Source organism: Garra rufa, chromosome 23, assembly GCF_049309525.1.
Source record: "Garra rufa chromosome 23, GarRuf1.0, whole genome shotgun sequence".
NCBI lineage: Eukaryota > Metazoa > Chordata > Actinopteri > Cypriniformes > Cyprinidae > Garra > Garra rufa.
Window position 1 is genome coordinate 34647054 of NC_133383.1, and position 21735 is coordinate 34668788.

The 21735-nt window shown below is 37.0% G+C and overlaps 1 protein-coding gene across 1 annotated transcript in view; it reads right to left on the reverse strand.

Annotated features, from left to right (window-relative positions):
* kcnn2 (potassium calcium-activated channel subfamily N member 2) overlaps positions 1-21735 on the reverse strand; it is a 65678-nt gene that overhangs the window by 12391 nt on the left and 31552 nt on the right. Inside the window, exons 4-7 of the mRNA XM_073829593.1 lie at positions 20348-20489; positions 20162-20272; positions 14999-15126; positions 3747-3758 (exon numbers count right to left, since the gene is read on the reverse strand). Of these exons, the coding sequence (XP_073685694.1) occupies positions 3747-3758; positions 14999-15126; positions 20162-20272; positions 20348-20489 (393 nt within the window). The remainder of the gene's footprint in view (positions 1-3746; positions 3759-14998; positions 15127-20161; positions 20273-20347; positions 20490-21735) is intronic.

Here is a 21735-nt window from a genome sequence, read left to right on the forward strand (position 1 = left end):
ATATATATATATAATAAAATATAAAATAATTATATATATATATATATATATATATATATATATATATAATAAAATATAAAATAATATTTATTATTTATTTAATAATTTTAAATAAAATACAATTTTATATAAAATATATAATTTTATAATATAACATAATATTTTCTATATATCAAATTTACATTAAAACATTGAGATTTTTATTTTAATTAGCATTCATTAAAGGCACTGCAATTATTGTTATTAATTTTTTATGTTTAAATTCATTGCTTAAAATAATTGTTTATGTCCCATTATGGTTATATAATAAGTATAGAGAATGAGTGTATAGAAAAAATAACTATAATATAATAAGTGTAAAGGAAAAATACTGTAATACGTCCCTATTTTTTCAGTAATATATTAAATTAAAATATATATTTCTATAATATATTTTAGATAAAACATTCCATTGTCCATTTTTAATAGCAATTCCCATTATTCTTAGATATAAATAGCTTTAAATATAAGATTTGTTTATATGAATATTTAATAAATTATTTAATTTATTTATATATTATATATATATATTAATATAATTGTATTCAAATATAAAATAGCTTTTACACACACCCATATATATATATATTATATATAACAATATTTTAATAATAATATATAATATAATACATTTTATATTATATATAAAATTTACGTTAAAACATAGATATTTTTTATTTTATTCAGCATTAATTAAAGGCACTTCAACCATTATTATTATTATTATTACTTTTATAATTCAAATTGAACTTTTTTCATTTAAATTTATTGTTTAAAATCATTGTTTTTGTCCCATTATGGTTATAAGAATCCCAGAAGAAAATTTGCTAAATTGTCATGGAAAAAATAGTTACAATCCCAATGGTCCTAAAACAATCCCAATTTTCCAGTAAAACTTTAATTAATTAATTTTTTTCTCTGTTTCGATTTTCCTTTTTTTTTTTTTTTTTTTTTTTTTGGTGGTGAAATATGACCGGGACATCCCCACAGCAAATGCCAGGCACTTCATGTCCACAGACTTAATTGCTATTTAATTCCTATTGTTGAGATATCGTTTTACAATAAGTATGTCCAGAGAGAATGGCTCCATTAAATTCATTTTACAGTTGGATGACCGATAGCGTTTAGACAGAGAGCAACTACATCTGACCATTAAAGACATGACAGGCTTTTCAAAGCATATATAACTAAATCGAATTTATCTAGGGGCCTCGCATCGCATTTACAAATCTATTGTCCCGATGCTAAAGCGGAGCCGTGGATTTGGCAACCTTCTGGTTTTCACATCCCAAGTACATTAAAGAAAAGGCAGTAGCCTACATGCTGTACATTAACCCAGGCTCCTTCTGTTCCCTGAGACGTGTGTGGTAAACATTAGCTTCTGCTTTTGGGATAAAAGCCATCCAGAGACTCCCTCAGGCACCTGCTGACCTTAGCGCCTGAGAGCTCTCGCTCGCTCGCACCATCCCACACCGAGGCATCGAGCTGTTTGGGTTTCTTTCTTTCTCCCTGCGTGCGTTTTCTTGCAGTCAGTTTGATTCACCACATGCTGGTCTGGGCTGCAGTGAAAAACTGTAATTGTTCGTAGCAGCCGAAGCAAACGTTCCACCCGTTTGCCTCGCCGCATAAGCTTCAGGAAATCATTCAGCATGCTGAAGATGTGGGGAAACGGCCATTACAACTGCGGCCGGCCGATTCACATTATGACTGAAGGCTTCATCTGCACCGCTACCGGTCATCCAAGTGGGAAATGAAAGGGTGGTGTTGGGGGAGGGTGGGATATGCAGAGACAAATGTTGTTTCAGGAGCAACTCGGATTCCATGAGCCCAAAGATGCAAAGATGAAACGGAACTGAGAAACAGGACATAAATGAAAGCGTTCAGGAACGGTCATCGTTTGACTCATGGAAGCAAAGTAAAGCTTTTAATCAGTGGCTGTCTGATTAAACGTCCCAAATAATCACATTCATGCAACAATGGAAAGAAAACCCCCTCGATCGTTGATAACTGAAATTCATTGGACAAAATGGCTTAGGTCGTTTGTGCAGCTGAGAAAAAAAGGCTAAAATGCTAATTGAGTGAATTTCACAAAATCTCCAGGTCACATTTCAGCTCAAAATCAAAATTATTAAATTTTATCTTTTTTTTTTAGGATTTGTCGAACTGTGATATGCATTGTATCATCATTTTTATTATTAAATAACATCCACGCATATCTCTGGATTTTTTTTATTTTTTATTATTATTGGTTTTTATTCTTATTATTACTTCAAAATCAAAAGTTTTCAATCAAGTTAGCACGACAATATATAAATACTTTACATATTAAAATATTTTGTATAAACGTTTTTCAACTAGTGCTGAGCAATGATTAATCGTGAGTAATCACATCCAAAATAACATTTTTATAATTTTATAATAATATATGTGTGTGTACTGTGCATATTTATTATGTATATATAAATACACACACACATGCACGCATATATTTAAGAAAATTATGTTATGTTTATATATTAAATATATTTACACCAAAACTTTGTGCACAAAATGAGTAATCACAATTAATAAGTTTGTGTACGTAATATATGTGTGTAGTGTATATATTATGTATATATAAACACACACACACACACACACACACACACACACACACACACACACACACATTTCAGAAAAAATATGTTATGTTTATATATTAAATATATTTACACAAAAACTTTGTGCACAAAATGAGTAATCATGATTAATCGCATCCAAAATAAAAGTTTTTGGGTACATAATATATGTGTGTGCTGTGCATATTTATTATGTATATATAAATACACACACACACATGCACATATATTTAAGAAAAATATGTTACATATATTATTATAAATATATTATATGTTAAATATATTTTCAAAAACTTTGTGCACAAAATAATTAATTGCAATTAATTGCATCCAAAATTTGTTTTTGTGTACATAATATATGTGTACAAAAAATATGTACACAAAAACTTTTTATTTTGGATGCGATTAATCGCGATTATTTCAGCATTATTTCAAATTAACAGTAACACTTTACAGTAAGGTTCATTAGTTAACATTATTCAACGACATTAGTTAACATGAACTAAGAATGAACAATACTTTTAAAACATTTATAAATCTTAGTTAATGTTAATTTCAGCATTTACACACGCATTATTAAAATCACAAGTTGTGTTCGTAAAATTAGTTAACGCACTGTGAACTAACAAGAACTAAAAGTGAATGATTGACTGTATTTTTAATAACTAACATTAACAAAGATTAATTGTAGTGAGAATTGTGGGAAAATGTGCTTAACTTTAACTGCACTAATAAAAAAGTCAAATTCTTCAAACTTTCTTTTGATTTTGCGGTGAAAAACCTGGATGTTCATGAGATTCAGCTAATTAGCAACTGTGTTAATAGGTTAAAAAGTTACATTTGATGTCCTTGATTTTCTCTAATACTCCATTTGTTAGGGAAATTAATTTTAATGAAAAAAAATAGTATGTGTAAACTTTAATCATGTTTAATATAGTTAAAAAATATTTGCTGAAGCTTTTAAAAAAATGAATTTCACTTATCAAATAAGGGCGTGTACATTTTTTTCTGCTCAGATCATTGGATAGAAATACAAGCTCTCATTTGCATGCACACAACAGATCTGTATCTAAAGGTGAGGCGAAGACTTACTTTCGAGCTCTATTGCATTGTGTTGACACAAACAGGAAAAAAAAGGAAACATAAAATAGACAAATGAATTATCACAACAGTTAAAATGTGGCATGATTATTCTGTTCAGATCTCCCTGCAACCTTCATCGACACACACAGTCATCAGGTGAAGATTCCGGATTCCACATCCCGCACCGCCCACTTACCAAACTACAAGCTACTCATAATTCACAGACTTAGTGAAGTGAGATACTAAAATGTAAAAAAAAACAAAAAAGAAAGAAAAAAAAAGATGACTAAAATACCTACTTGCACACAAAACCCTAGTAAAATTAGATAGATTTACCACACATGCAGTGGTTTTCCATTTTTTTTAATCTATATTTTTCTATAGTTTATCCATACTAATGAAATACATTTACACTAAAAACAAAAAAACACTGAACTTTTAATTATATTATAAGTGATTTGTAACAAACAGCAGCAACAAACTAAATAAAGTCGTAAAATGGCATTGCATTTGTCGCATTCAGTGATGGGAATAATGGCGCTATAAATAAACGGCGTTACTAACGGCGATACTTTTTTCAGTAACAAGTAATCAGACGAATTACTGTTTCCCCCGTTACAACGCCGTTACCGTTACTGACAATAAAATGCGCGTGAGAACAGTGCGGGTGTTCACACACAAGCACACGCACGGTCAGTCGCACACACCAACATCCAGGAGTCACAACGATGGCAAGTCCAACAATATTAGACTTATGCTGCGTTCCATTGAGGTTTTTGAGCTCGTAAATCACGACTTCAAACCACGACTTACGACTTTGTAGCGTTTCAGGCAAGTCACGCCAAACTGCTTGAGCGCATTTATTATTTTTATATTATTATTAATTTGATTGCAACGTTATACTGTCCTAAAGTCTATTTTTCCACCGTGTACCACTTGCATAAACACCGCTCCCGTATGGGGCTGTCATTGTTGTTTCGCGGGCTATGTGACGTCAGAGCTCAGAACTGGGAGTACATCGATCTAGTACGAGTTCACGCGTGGGAAGTTATGGGTTCGACTGCCTTTCCGGTGTACTTTCACGGGTCGCATTACAACTTAGGTGTAGAGTAGGTGTTTTGGTTCAAAAACATTTTTTGTGTATACTGGTTGAAAGTCTATTCACATTTAAGTAGTCTGAATGTATTTATATGTATTCATGTACGCTATTGCAGACCACTTAAGGTCTGTTCACACCAAAGACGATAACAATAACTAGTTGCTAAGGCATTCTGGGGGCTGTTATTACATTCTGGTTAATTACTGGGCGATTCTGAGGGGTTGCTAGGGTCTAAATGATAGTTTCTAAGGCATTCTAAAGGTCTTTGGGACATACTAGGTCTTTACTGGGTGGTTCTGTTTGGTTGCTAGGGTCCATCAGGTGGTCACCAGTTCTAGGGGTTGTTAGGTGATTCTGACTGATGCTGTATGGTTGCTAGGGTTTATCTGGTTGTTGCTTGTGGTTCTGAGTGGTTCCTAGGGTCTAAATTATCATTGCTTCTGGGGGTTGTTATTACATTCTAGGTCATTACTGGGTGGTTCTGTGTGGTTGTTAAGCCCCGGTCAGATTACATGATTTTAGCCTGATTTTAGCAATGCTTCACGACGCAAACAAAAAAGACTAGCATGTTTAATTTTTTTTTTTTACAGCAAGTTCCGTCACATCTGTGACACTGGGCAATAGGAGCACAGAAACACCTTTGTACATGCTTTAAATGTACCAAAACGAAAGAGAGACAATGGTATTGGTCCAGCTTTGTGGAATTTTACAATGGAGACAATCCATCACATTCCTTGTCCATTGTCAGATTTTTTTTTTTAAAAACAGGGCAAAACATGGTGTTTGCTTACACTCATAGCACAGTCTGTTGCTAGGGTCTACATGGTGGTTGTGATCCTGTGTGGTTGCTAGGGTCTATCTGATGGTTGCTTGTGGTTCTGAGTGGTAACTAGGGTCTAAATGATGAAGTAGGTAATGCATTCTGGGGGTTGTTATTACATTCTGGGTCATTACTGGGTGGTTCTGTGTGGTTGTTTAGGGTCTATCAGGTGGTCGTTAGGAGTTTTAGAGGTTGTTAGGTGATTCTGGCAGATGCTGTATGGCTGCTAGGGTCTAACTGATAGTTGCTAAGGCATTCTGGGGGTTGTTTTTAAATTTGAGTCATTATGGAGTGGTTTTCTGTGATTGCTAGGAGTTCTAGGGGTTGTTAGGTGATTCTGACTGATGCTCTATGGTTGCTAGGGTCTGCATGGTGGTTGGTTGTGCTTATGAGTGGTTGCTAGTGTCTAAACAATAGTTGCTAAGGCATACTAGGGGTTGTTAGGACATTCTAGATCATTACTGGGTGGTTCTGTGTGGTTGCTAGGGTCTATTAGGTGGTCTCTAGAAGTTCTAGGGGTTGTTAGGTGATTCTGACTGATGCTCTATGGTTGCTAGGGTCTGCATGATGGTTGGTTGTGCTTCTGGGTGGTTGCTAGGATCTAAATACGAGTCGCTAAGGCATTCTATGGGTTGTTATTACATTCTGGGTCATTAATGGGTGGTTATGTGTGGTTGCTAGGTTCCATAAGGTGGTCGCTAGGAGTTTTAGAGGTTGTTAGGTGATTCTGACTGATGCTCTAAGGTTGCTAGGATCTATTAGGTGGTCTCTAGAAGTTCTAGGGGTTGTTAGGTAATTCTGAGTGATGCTGTATGGTTGCTAGGATCTACATGGTGGTTGCTTGTAATTCTTGCTAGGGTCTAATTGATAGTTGCTAAGGCATTCTGGGGGTTGTTATTATATTCAAAGATGTTACTGGGTGGTTCTGTGTGGTTGCTAGGAGTTCTAGGGGTTGTTAGGTGATTCTGAGTGGTTTCTAATTGATGCTGTATGGTTGCTAGGGTCTAAATCAGTGGTTCTCAATCCTGGTCCTGGGGGACCCCTGCTCTGCACATTTTGCATGTCTCCCTTACTTAACACACCCGATTGAGATTATCAGATCATTAGTTCAGTTCATGGATCTCTCTCTTAATGAGGTGATAATCTCAATCAGGTGAGTTAAATAAGGGATACATGCAAAATGTGCAGAGCAGGGTTCCCCCAGGACCAGGATTGAGAACCACTGGTCTAAATGATAGTTGCTAAGGCATTCTAAGGGTTGGATTCTAGTGGTTTCTAGGTGGTTGGTGGGTTGTTCTGTGTGGTTGCTATGGTCTGCCTGATGGTTGTTGGGGTCCTGAGGGTTTTTCAGTACATTTCTGGAAACTTTTCAAAAAGTTTCAGAAAGTTTCCAACAAATCCTGGAAAGTTTCCAGAAGTTTTCAACCCCTTTGCAACCCTAACAATAATTATGCAAGACGTTTTTAGGTGGTTTCTATGGCATATCTGTAGTTAGGAGGATGTTGCTAGATGGTTGGTAGGATGTTCTGAGTGGTTGCTAGGATATTCAGCGTAATTGCTAGGGTTTTAACTGGTTGCTAGTGCATCTTAGGGGTCGCTAAGTGGGTGCAAAGACAGTCTAGTTGATTGTAGTTATCTTTATATTTGTTATCCTGGTGTGAACAGGCCTTTTTTGAAACATGTAGCTCCGCCCCAAACTCACGCCATTGGTTGAGGCAAAAGATAACATACTGGATCAATTCATAAAACCAAGTTTTCAAAGTACCACAAATCCACAATGTTTTCATTCTTTGGACACTCAACCTTTATCCTAAACCATAAAGAGACACTAGAAAGAGCAACTTATTACGGGAACGAGTCAGATTGTGTCTTCTTTCTGACCTTCATTAACAGGCCAGATGCGCTGTGTGTCAGTCTTGCGCCACTCGTTTAGCTAACGACACTCTGGCTCAAGAGTGCTGATCCTATGGACCCTGCTGATGATTAAAGCAGGGGGGTTGGTGGCACAGCAGGTGGTGCATAGGATGCTGCACACAGGCTTGAATTACAGCTGGCACCACCCACGCAACGCCCACCCCCTCCTCCTGCTCTGCATGCGCATACCACAGACATTCTCTTCCAGTCCTCAAAGCCACCGTACGCAACCTTGGTTGTGACGTGCCATGATCATCATCATCGCCCTGTCAACAGCGCATTTGCTTATCGCAGCCCGGCACCTGTTTCTACAGTGGAGGACAAACAGACCTCCAAAAACAAGATGTTTTCCTTATTTCCTGTGTGGCCTCGGCATGCGTAGGACATCTAAAATTTACCTTGGCCTGAAGATGGCCTGTAGATTATTTCAGGCGATTCGCTTTTCTAGAACTTATGCATGATAAGAACGGCCTCGATCAGTGGAAATCGATCTTAGCCGTCCTCATTATGCAAAACGGCATGCATTCAGTGTTAAAGGACACACGGCGGAGCCATTAGTGAAGACTGAGCCAACTGGGAAGTTTTGGATTTGGCCTGCAACGGCGGTTTCCTGTCTTTATGGGTTTGGAACGGGGCCAGGGGCTCTTTAAACATAAAGGACATTGAACAGAATCAGGGGAAGCGAATTAAAGTAGAAGATGGGAAAGCACAGGCCTGTCAAGATGAGCGCACACACCTGACCGACCATATTGATGCTCACAAATAGTCTTAATGAAGGCATGTGAACACATATACAACCTTAAAAACACAAAAACACACACTGATGGTTTTACACAGAGCCGGGAGCGATTTGAACATTAATCTGGGGTGTCATGTGTGAGCAGTAGCCTGTGGCTTATGCATCCTGACTGAACATTAGCCCGCTCGCCTGTATTCCCAACATTGCTGCTGCAAGCAATCGCAGACTGTTTTCTTTCAGCTATGTGCCTATAAAAAGAGCCAGGACATTGTATGATGTTACGCTCAGTGTTATTAGCTGTGATGTATCACGCAAACTGCAGCCCAACAGTGTCTAATTTAGTTTTGGGGGAAGAGTGAAACAGAAGAGACGAATGAGAGGTTTGAATACATTGTCTCGATCATTATCAACTTTACATAATGAATCAAGGTGATTGAGTGGTGATGAAAAACATATTTTTACTTCTTCTGAAGAAAAGTTTTCACTACTGTGATGCTAGGAGTTTCAGTGTGATTGCAAAGTGATTGCTGAGTGGTACTGTGTGGTTTCTAGGGTCCACCTGGTGGTTGTTAGGAGTTCCAGGGGCTGTTAGTTGATTATGAGTGGTTGCTGAGTGGTGTTGTACATGGTGGTTGCTTGTGGTTCTGAGTGGTTGCTAGGGTCTAAATGATAGTTACTAAGGCATTTTGGGGGTTGTTAGGACATTCTAGGTCATTACTGGGTGCTTCTGCGTGGTTGCTAAGGTCTATCTGGTGGTCGCTAGGAGTTCTAGGGGTTGTTAGGTGATTCTAAGTGATGCTGTATGGTTGTTAGGGTCTATGTGGTACTTGTTTGTGGTTCTTAGTGGTTGCTAAAGTCTAAAACAGGGGTGTCAAATTCAGTTCCTGGAGGGCCGCAGCCCTGCAGAGTTTTGTTCCAACCCTGCTCCAACACATTCTATGCAGTTTTCAATTAAGCCTGAAAGACTTGATTAGTTGGATCAGGGGTGTGTTTAATTAGAGTTGCATCTAAACTCTGCAGGGCTGCGGCCCTCCAGGACCGGAGTTTGAAACCCCTGGTCTAAATGATAGTTGCTAAGGCATTCTGGGGGTTATAAGGACATTCTTGGTTGTTACTGGATGGTTCTGTGTAGTTGGTAGGGTCTATCTGGTGGTTTCTAGGAGTTCTAAGGGTTGTTTGGTTGATTCTGAGTTGTTGCTGAGTGGTGCTGGGGTTGCTGAGTGGTTGCTAAGGTCCACATGGTGGTTGCCTGTGGTTCTGGGTGGTTGCTAGGATCTAAATGATAGTTGCTTAGGCAGTCTGGGGGTTGTTAGTACATTCTAGGTGGTTGCTGGGTGGTTCTGTGTGGATGCTAGGGTCTATCTGGTGGTCACTAAGAGTTCTAGGGGTTGTTAGGTGATTCTGAGCGGTTGCAGAGTGGTGTTGTACAGTTGCTAGGGTCTACATGGTGGCTGCTTGTGGATCTGAGTGGTTGTTAGGAGTTATAGGGATTGTTAGGTACTTCTGAGTGATGCTGTATGGTTGCCAGGGTCTAAATGATAGTTGTTAAAACATTATGGGGGTTGTTAGAACATTCCTGGTCATTATTGGGTGGTTCTGAGTTGTTGCTAGGAGTTCCAGGGGTCGTTAGGTGATTCTGAGTGATGCTGTACGGTTACTATGGTCTACATGGTGGTTGCTTATGGTTCTGAGTGGTTGCTAGGATCTAAATTATAGTTGCTAAGGCATTCTGGGGGTTGTTAGGACATTGTAGGTGGTTACTATGGTCTATCTGGTGGCTGTTAGGAGTTCTAAGGGTTGTTGGGTGATTCTGAATGGTGCTATAAGGTTGCTAGGGTCTATGTGGTGGTTGCATGTGGTTCTAAGTGGTTGCTAGGATCTAAATTATAATTGCTACATCATTCTAGGGGTTGTTAGGACATTCTAGGTTGTTACTCGGTGGTTCTGTGTGGTTCCTAGGGTCTATCTGGTGGTCGCTAGGGGTTGTTGAGTGATTCTGAGTGATGCTGTATGGTTGCTAGGGTCTACATGGTGGTTGCTTGTGGTCCTAAGTGGTTGCTTGGGTCTAAATGATAGTTGCTAAGACAATCTAGAGGTTGTTAGGACATTCTAGATGGTTGCTGGATGGTTCTGTGTGGTTGCTAGGGTCTATAGTGGTCTCTAGGAGTTGTAGAGATTGTTATGCGATTTTGAGTGGTTGTTAAGTGGTGCTGTTAGGTTGCTAGGGTCTACATAGTGGTTGCTAGGAGTTAAAGGAATTATTAAAGGATTCTGAATGGTTGCTGAGTGGTGCTGTGTGGTTGCTAGGGTCTACATGGTGGTTGTTTGTGGTTCTGTGTGGTTCCTAGGGTCTATCTGGTGGTCGCTAGGGGTTCTAGGGGTTGTTAGGTGATTCTGAGTGATGCTGTGTGATTGCTAGGGTCTACATTGTGAGTGGTTGCTAGGGTCTAAATGATAGTTGCTAAAGCATTCTAAAGGTTGTTAAGGCATCCTAGGTGGTTGCTTGCGGTTCTGAGTGGTTGCTAGGGTCTAAGTGATAGTTGCTAAGGCATTCTAAAGGTTGTTAGGGCATTCTATGTGGTTGCTGGATGGTTCTGTGTGGTTGCTAGGGTCTACACTATGGTTTATCTGGTGGTTGCTAGGAGTTCTAGGTGTTGTGGTGATGTGTTGTTGCTAGCTTGTACATGGTGTTGCTACTGATTCTAAGTGGTTTCTAGGTGGTTGGTGGGTTGCAATGGGGTTGCTGGGAAATTCTGGGGGGTTGTTAGGACATTCTAGGTGTTTGTTGGGTTTGTTTTCTATGGTTGCTATTGACTATCTGGTGGTTTCTAGGAATTTCCAGGTGGTGCTATGTAGAGATGTTCCAATACCCTTTTTTCCTTCCCAATACCGATTCCGATACCTGAGCTCAGGGTATCGGCCGATACCGAGTACTCACTGTATATATTTGTTTATGTTTTATTAAGGGACAAGTCTGAAGCATACCATAAAATAATTCTATCAGTTCATACAGGGTTAGTAGTATCTACAGCTGTATATACAAACACACCCAGGTATCGGGTGTGTATTTGTACATACCTGGGTGTGTCTTTGCATATACAGCTGTAGATACTACTAACCCTGTATGAATTGATAGAATTATTTTATGGTGTGATTCATTCTTATCCCTTAATAAAACATAAACAAATACATACAGTGAACTAGAGTATTTTTGTTATCTGACATACATTTGACAGTAATTTTTTTTTATAGTTAGCATTACTAATTCTGGTTTTCTGACGTACATTAGTGCTGTTTATAACAGAGAATTCTGGGCAGAATTTGAAAGATTCTCACTAGATCTTGCAGCAAGCTTATTGTATATATTGTGCGGCAAATTCAAACGCGATTCCAATGCTAGAATTTTTTGTGGTATCGGTGGCATTTCCGATACTAGTATCGAAATTGGAACAACCCTAGTGCTATGTTGTTGCTAGGTTGTATATGGTGGTTGCTAGTGATTTTAAGTGTTTTCTAGATGGTTGTTGGGTTGTTCTGTGTGGTTGTGAGGATACAAATGACGGTTGCTGCAGGGTTGCTGGGCAATTCTGGGGGTTCCTATGATATTTCTAGGTGGTTGCTGGGTTTGTTCTGTGTGGTTGCTAAGGTTTACCCAGTGGTTGATAGGGTGTTCTGTTTGGTTGCTAGACATTGCTATTGCTATGACAGTTAGGATGATGTTGCAAGGTAGGTAGGTTGGTAGAACATTCTAAAATGGTTGCTAGGGTATTTGGTGTGATTGCCAGGCGGTTCTGGCTGGTTGCTAGAGACTACATAGTTGTTGCTAGGGTATTCTGGTGGTTGGTAAGACATTCTAGGTGTCTGGTTCTACTTGGTGGTTGCTAGGTGTTCTGAATGTTTGCTAGGACACTGTTAAGTAGAAGGTAGGATTTTACTAGAGTGTTGTTACAACATTAAGGTGGTTGCTTAGCTGTTTTTGTTAGCAAACATAAATGCAGACCAAAAAAGGAATTTAATAATTTTTTCAATTTGGCTAATTATGCCGCAAGAACATCTTTCAATAATGAATATTTGTCTTTATGAGCGTGGTTGATTTAGCTAATTATAAAAGAGCAGTGCGAGACAAAATAAACAGAAGGCATTCAATAATCTCATTAAATTCGTGAAACGTCTCCTCCAGATCAAAATCACGACCAAACATTTCAAAGCTTAACAGGGTAAATAAATCTTATCGCTGAAAAATGATTTAATGTCGGTTTATAGCTAGCGTTAAACTGGACACAGCGCTAATGTCACAGAGCAGATGAAAAGTGGGACAGAGTGATGAATAAACTTTAAATGAGGAGAGAAAAGAGGGAAAGGAAGAGAGAGTCTGACAGAAGCCTAAAATGAAAGGCGGTGAAACTCGTCCCCTGACACCTTCATGAATAGTGAAACAGGAGTAAAGGACGATAGGATGTGCTCTCCACATCCGTCATGGTTTCCAGTTGCTTTAGAGATGCTCCTTATTCAATATTAGCTTACACGGCTCACAATTACAGCCTTCGCTGTGGACTTCAAAGCCGTTTCACTGCTTTGATACTGTTGCTTTGAGATATACACACTACCTGAATTCACTTCAGTTTTAATTACAGTATTTCCTTAGGTCTTGTTGAAGAGCATTTTTACAGTGCTTTTTGAATTATGATATGCTTTTGAAAACATTTCCGTACTTAACTCAACAATTAAAAGGATAGTTCACTCAAAAATGAAAATTCTGTCATTATTTACTCACCCTCAAGTTCTTCCAACTTGTTTCTTTCTTCTGCTGAACACAAAAGAAGATATTTTGAAGAATGTGGGTAAATGATGACAGAATTTAAATTTTTGGGTCAACTATCCCTTTAAGGCAAACTTTTTTTTTTTACAATTACAAATATTATGATGATATTACGGTGATATGATATTGATGAGATATTGAAATTATGTCTAACACAGCAAAGGTAATAGTTATTTTCATGGTCGATAGCTGATACATTCCTGATAATAAAAATTACATACTATTTTGACTAAATAAATCAAACAAAAAACTATTTTGTTTTAATTTTTAAATTAGGCAATGATAATCTGATAAAGTAAGATAATATATAAAATATATAATTGTATATGAATATAAATAAATAAATAAACAAAATAATTAATTAATTAATTAAATATACACTACCAGTCAAATGTTTTTGAACGTTAATATGTCAAATTAGTCTCTTCTGTTCACCAAGCCTGCATTTATTTGATCCAAAGTACAGCAAAAACAGTAAAAATCTGAAATATATTTACTATTTAAAATAACTTTTCTATTTTAATATATTTTAAAATGTAATTGATTCCTGTGATTTTTTTAGCATCATTACTTCAGTCTTCAGTGTTACATGATCCTTTAGAAATCATTCTAATATTCTGATTTGCTGCTCAAAATCAATATTGATAATAATAATAAAAAGGAATGTTTCTTAAAAATCAAATTAGCATATTAGAATGATTTCTGAAAGATCATGTGACACTGAAAACTGGAGTACTGACTGAAAATGTAGCTTTGATCAGAGGTTTGATCATAAGTTACGTTTTAAAATATATTAAAATAGAAAGCAGCTATATTAAATAGTAAAAATATTGCACAATATTACTGATTTTGCTGTATTAAAGAAATGTAGGCTTGGTGAGAGAATTATAAAAAAAAAAAAAAAAAAAAAATCTTACTGTTCAAAAACTTTTGACTGGTAGTGTACATATAATTTACCAACCTCAAATTTATGAATGGTAAGTATATATATATATATATATATATATATATATATATATATACAAATAGTATTTCTACTATTTTAACTCCTTATTTTGATGCACTAATGTGCTTTACAAACCTAAAATACAGTTTTATATGATTTAGAAGTTTAACACAACTTATTCTCTTTAAAACTCAAAGATAGCAGAAGATAAATGTAAGAAACCTTTTAATTTCTATGTAAATGACAGAAGTCGGTTTAGAATGATATTTTTTCTTATCATTAATAGGCATCTCAACCATTTAGCTCAGGCTCATAATACAAGCTTTGAAATGTTTTCTGTAATGTTTTACATCGTATTGCTGAAAAGAGTGTTTTGTCTTTGGTAAAGACTCGAGGTAAAGTGCTTTATAACCAAACAATAAAAGGCCACAATTTTTGAGCTAGTATCTCTGAGAGTGGCTGAAAATAAAACATAGTGAAGAAACTACAAACCCAGAGGGTTTCAGCAGAAATGAGGTGGGTTTATAACCATTTTGCCTTTTGGGTTTCCCAAATAATCAGTCACTGGAAGAGAGTGACATTTACAGGGCACTTACGTCCTTTTTTAGATGGCCCATAAATACCAAGAGTGAGACTGATGGGGAAAAAGCAAGTGTCCTCACTAGTGCCTTACTGAGGGCTGAATTAACTCTATAATGGATGAACAGAGCGCCAATACAACGAGTGATACTAAATATCTCAGATCACCAAAACAAATATGGTACAAATGGATTCAAACACGACAATCAGAAAATCCTCCTACCCTGGGCTACAGGTGTCAAACAATTCAGAGCTCAAACCGTTTTAACTCTCACTGAAAAACAGACACACACACATAAAGGGCGCGAGAAGTCCTGACGGGTCTCCAGAGGTCGGACTTACTGGTGAATGGCTTGAAGAAACTTGCGCTGATGTTTCCTGACTTTGGCGTGGTCCATCTTCCTCACCAGCTTGGTGTTTTTATAAATGAGCCACGTCTCCCTGAGAACATTAGCAGCTGTGTTTTTCACCTGTGGGAGAGTTAGCATTGTAGCATTCAGCGCTCGGTTCTGCTGAGGCATCCTGGGCCCTGATGTTTGAACGTGGCTTACTTGGTTTGTATAATAAGTGTCAGAATAGCATAGCGATATCTACTGGAATAGTTAGCTTGCTAGGAATCAGGAGATACGTTGCTCTCTTAACTCAAATTGTGATTTAGGCAACTAGTGCGATAAAAGTAAATAGGACAGGTGCTCAGGGACGGGTGCTCCAAAAATGTCAAAAAATTACCATAAAAGTTTGACCAAAACATAACAGATGAGACACTGTTTGGGAAACTTGTTTGGAAAAAAATATTTTGGTAACGCTAGAGCTTAAAGGGATAGTTCACCTAAAAATGAAACTTTCATTAAATACTTGTTTCTAACTCGTAAGACACAAATTAAGATATTTGTGATGAAATCAGAGAGCTTTCCGACCCTGCATAGACAGCAACGCAACTAACACGCTCAAGGCCCAGAAGGTAGTAAGGACATTGTTAATGAATATGAATGAATGAAATCAGTGGTTCAACCGTAATGTTATGAAGCTACAAGAATATTTTTTGTGCGCAAAGAACACAAAAATAACTTCAACAATTTCTTCTCTTGTCAGTGTCAGTTTTCGATGCACGTTCATGAGGATACTTTGTCTTGCGGGTCTGGAACGACATGACGGTGAGTAATTAATGACAAAATTTTCAAGTAAAAATACCATTTATTTTCTCCATAGAGAGATTGATTTTTAATGATAACTTATAAACATTTAAAGACAGATGTATTGTGAGCTAAAAAGTTCTTAATCGATCATATATGTTTTTGCTAAAGCAGTCAGCCCAACTTGGTTCAACTTGGTTTTCTACAATATAGTGTTCAACGTGAAAAACTACATTACCCATAATTCTGCTAAGAAATCGACCAATCAGAGAATCATGACAAATTAACTGTCTCTAAATATAACTTTAAGCAAATGTATGTTTATTATTAGTGAAACCGTACTCGACATAGAGCATGAAGACTAGACATGTTTCAAAGGTCATATATGTTTTTCAAATAACTTGTTCATGTCTATTAGACACATGAAAGAAAAATAACAGAAATACCAGGTTCCCGTTACTTCTCCTTCTTTGCACTGAGCAATTTACTTACACAAGCCTGTTTACATTATTCATTATTACATTTGTTTGCCTCTCTGTGCCCACATACTGTAATTTGATGCAGCCAAGTACTCAACAAATTGTTATATTTTAGTGTTTCTGTTGTCAGACAACCAAAGTAATTTAATTAATTTAATAAAAAAAAAAAAATTTGATTATGATCATGATTCAATCGCTGAAAAAAATAATTTACCGGCATCTGGACATAAGTCACTATTCTCTGCATTATTATCACCGTTTTTAACTTTTTTTTAACTGTTTGAATGCTTTAACGATCCTTGGACTTTCCAGGAGTTTACCCGTATTAAATTATGTGATCGCAAAAACCTGCTTCTTTAAAATATTTTAAGGTATTGTTTTTGTGATAATGTACTGATTCGAGAGCCCGGTCTCATAAAAAATGCGTACTAGTAGCAAGATTTTCTGTTTCTATTTGGCGTGCTATTAATACGCTGAAATTAACTTTGGTGTGCATATGATATGCATGTGTTTGACGTGCATATACAGGTACTGGTCATATAATTAGAATATCTTCAAAAATTTATTTCACTAATTCCATTCAAGAAGTGAAACTTGTATAATGTATACATTCATTCCACACAGACTGATATACAGTATTTCAAGTGTTTATTTATTTTAATGTTGATGATTATAACTGACAACTAATGAAAACCCCAATTCAGTATCTCAGAAAATTAGAATATTACTTAAGACCAATACAAAGAAAGGATTTTTAGAAATCTTGGCCAACTGAAAAGTATGAACATGAAAAGTATGAGCATGTACAGCACTCAATACTTAGTTGGGGCTCCTTTTGCCTGAATTACTGCAGCAATGCGGCGTGGCATGGAGTCGATTAGTCTGTGGCACTGCTCAGGTGTTATGAGAGCCCAGGTTGCTCTGATAGTGGCCTTCAGCTCTTCTGCATTGTTGGGTCTGGCATATCGCATCTTCCTCTTCACAATACCCCATAGATTTTCTATGGGGTTAAGGTCAGGCGAGTTTGCTGGCCAGTTAAGAACAGGGATACCATGGTCCTTAAACCAGGTACTGGTAGCTTTGGCACTGTGTGCAGGTGCCAAGTCCTGTTGGAAAATGAAATCTGCATCTCCATAAAGTTGGTCAGCAGCAGGAAGCATGAAGTTCTCTAAAACGTCCCGGTATACAGCTGCGTTGACCTTGGACCTCAGAAACCACAGTGGACCAACACCAGCAGATGACATGGCACCCCAAACCATCACTGACTGTGGAAACTTTACACTGGACCTCAAGCAACGTGGATTCTGTGCCTCTCCTCTCTTCCTCCAGACTCTGGGACCCTGATTTCCAAAGGAAATGCAAAATTTACTTTCATCAGAGAACATAACTTTGGACCACTCAGCAGCAGTCCAGTCTTTTTTGTCTTTAGCCCAGGCGAGACGCTTCTGACGCTGTCTGTTGTTCAAGAGCGGCTTGACACAAGGAATGCGGCAGCTGAAACCCATGTCTTGCATACGTCTGTGCGTAGTGGTTCTTGAAGCACTGAATCCAGCTGCAGTCCACTCTTTGTGAATCTCCCCCACATTTTTGAATGGGTTTTGTTTCACAATTCTCTCCAGGGTGTGGTTATCCCTATTGCTTGTACACTTTTTTTCTACCACATGTCTTCCCCATGATTGTGTAGCCTACAGAACTACACTGAGAGACCATTTAAAGGCCTTTGCAGGTGTTTTGAGTTAATTAGCTGATTAGAGTGTGGCACCAGGTGTCAATATTCAAATTTTCTGAGATACTGAATTGGGGTTTTCATTAGTTGTCAGTTATAATCATCAAAATTAAAAGAAATAAACACTTGAAATATATCAGTCTGTGTGGAATGAATGTATACATTATACAAGTTTCACTTCTTGAATGAAATTAGTGAAATAAATCAACTTTTTGAAGATATTCTAATTATATGACCAGCACCTGTAATACACAGTTTTCGCGTGTATACTTGTATGTGGCTTTACGCATCAACCCTATGCCACTAATCCTAGCGTAGACTGACTCTGCTTGCATTCATTCAATATGTCAGAAGTGCCTGTACGCACGAAAAGGGCCCACTTCAAGCACTGAAAGCAACATAATATCTGGTTTAACTGAAAGCGCTGCTCCTCTGCTGCTTGCTGAACAGAGCAGACGCAGATAAAAAGAGAGAAAGGTGTGTTCGTGCGGCAAAACAGGAGAGTCTCAGAAACTACATTAGGTTTGACCAATTATGTATTTATGTATTGTTGCTAGACACTTTTCGTTAGGTTTGCAACATTGTGCATCCATTTCTTTAACTATGGGCCAAGTTATGGGTCAAACAGAAAATGCGCACTGCATTAATTGTGCACGTTAATAAAATTAGTGCCTTTAAAATGAATTTGCATTAACGTGTTAGTTTTGACAGCCCTAATATATATATATATATATATATATATATATATATATATATAATCACCGCCCTTAAGTCAATAGTTTTTGATTAAGCTTTTAATTATCATTATCATTTAACATTTTTAATTTGAATTATGTTGTTCACAATAGTTCATGGGAGTGTAGTTTATTGTAGTTCTTTTCCTCACTAAAGCAGTTACATACACAGTCTTGTACTTTTGTCTTTTTTGCTTTAAATCAAATTTGTAATGTTGTGGTTCACCTCATAGCTAACTGGTTTGGTTCATGGCTTACAATCTTTAACTTTAATGATGACTTCTAAGAAACGGAAGAGAAGAAATTGTTGAATAAAGTCATTATTTTTATTTTCTGTGTGCACAAAAAGTATTCTCACACTTTTATAACATTACGGTTGAACCATTGATGTTGCATGGACTATTTTAACGATGTCCTTACTGCCTTTCTAGGCCTTGAACATGTCAGTTGTGTTGCTGTCTATGCAGGGTCAGAAAGCTCTGGGATTTCATCAAAAATATCTCAATTTTTGTTCTGAAGATGAACGAAGGTCTTACAGTTTGGAACTAAAAATTGGGTTCTGGAAGTAAAAATTCCATTTATTTTCTCCAAAAAGCAACAGATTTTTAACAATAACAAATACACCTTTAAAGACAGATCTACAGTAATCTACAAGGTTGTTAATCAATGATATATGTTTTTCCTGAAGCAATCGGCCAACATTCTTCAACGTGTTTTTCTTTTTTTTTTTTTTGATAACAGTGTTTAATGTGAAAAACTAGAGAGTCGTGACAAATGAACTCTCTCTATATATATAGCTAATAGATAAAATCAACACCTTTAAGTCAATAGTTTTTTATTTATCTTTTATTTATCATTTAACATTTTTTATTAAAATTATGTTGTTCACAATGGTTCATGGGATATGCAGGGCCAGAAAGCTCTCAGATTTCATATCCTAAAGATATTAAAATATCTTAATTTGTATTTTGAAGATGAATGAAGGTCTTACAGCTTTGGAATGGCATGAGGGTGACAGAATTTTCATTTTTGTGTGAACTATCCCTTTAAGTCTGTGTCAGCGTAACTGGCTAATCATAAAATATACTTTCTTGTTTATTTGACAAAGCTTATCAGGCTAACCAAGTAAGCCATGCTAGAAGAATAAAAGCCAGAACATTTGACATTTCCAGCCTATTTCTGACGTTTCTGTCAGGCCAATGTCGTAACTGTTAACATTATTATTGGTAATCTTCCTCTCAAAAGGCTGAATTTTGTGAATTTGTGAAAATTGGATTTCAAAACACTGTTTTGTAAGCAGTGTATCGCCTTAATAAATTCAAACATTTTGTTTATATTTAATAGATGCCCCTTATTTTCTACTTTGCATAAGCTGGATATTATTTTCACAGGTTTGTCGGGATTAAGGCTCAGATTTAGGAGTTCAGACTCACCCTTTTTGTCAACTGGGTGTCCATCATAAAGTTATGTACATGTTTTTCGGCTTTGGTTAATTCCAGTTTTTTTGCGACCACAGCGACCACCAAAGCAGTGCATCCGGCGCCCTGATGAAACAAAAGAGCCGTCTTAAGTATTCAGTATAAAACAAAGCCTGTGTTACTCTCAGATACGGCACTTACCATAATGCCGGTCAGGAGACAGACTCCTTTCCCACAGTATGTATTGGGGACCATATCCCCATATCCAATGGTTAGAAAAGTTATTGAGATCAACCACATGGCTCCAAGGAAATTGCTGGTTACATCCATGTTGTCATGGTATCTAGTAAGGGTAAAATGCCATTAGAAAAACAACCACAATTACTTTACGCTCAACTATGACTGACTTAATTGTAAGTTAATCAACCAGCCATGAAAATTGTGCTAATTTGTCTCACATTATACATTTAAGTAGTGCTCGCTCCACTGCAGTAGCTGGACATGCTGTTGTTGCTGTAAGCTAATACTTAATTGGCTAATTGAGGGATCTAGCTGAGTTGCACAATTGACTCGGTTTCCAAACCTATTTAACTGCTGTTTAAAAGGTTACGCAGCTCAGTGAGAGATTTGATACTCTGTAGGGTTCAACAGGTTGAGAGAAAGACAGTGTCTTTTTTCTCTGAAAGGATGCATTCTTGATACTTTAGAGCTCAGTTTTAAAAATAAACAAATCTTATTTTCTAAAACAAATCATCTAGTAAACTGTGAATTACCACAAAATGAATTCATGAAAACTGTATAATAAAAATAACATATTACTAGAATAGAATAGAATAGAATACATACACTTAAAATATATATTCTGAAATGTATATATATTTTCTAAGAAACTCACCTACTAACTGTGAATTACATATATATAGTATGTCACAAAAGTGAGTACACCCCTCACATTTCAGCAACCATTTTAGTATATCTTCTCAAGGGACAATACTATAGAAATGAAACTTGGATATATTTTAGAGTAGTCAATGTGCAGCTTGTATAGCAGTATAGATTTACTGTCCTATGAAAATTACTCAACATACATCCATTATTGTTAAAATAGCTGGCAACAAAAGTGAGTACACCCTAAGTGAACTTGTCCTAAGTGTCAATATATTGTGTTAGCAGCACCATTGTTATCTGGCACTGCCTTAATCATCCTGGGCATCCTGGGAATTGACCAGAGCTACACAGATTGTTGCTGGGATCCTCTTCCACTCCTTACAGAGCTGCTGGACGTTAGACACATGGTCCTTCTCCACCTTACGCTTGAGGATGTCCCACAGGTGCCTAATAGGGTTTAGGTCTGAAAACATACTTGACCACCCCATCACCTTCACCTTCAGCTTCCTGAATCACCACACATGCTAGACACCATCTGAGCCAAACAAGTTTATCTTATAGTCTCATCAGACCACAGGACATGGTTCCAGTAATTCATGCTCTTAGACAGGTTGTCTTCAGCAAACTGTTTGTGGGCTTTCTTGTGAGCCAGCTTCAGATAAGGCTTCCTTCTGGGACAACGCCTATGCAAACTGACTTGT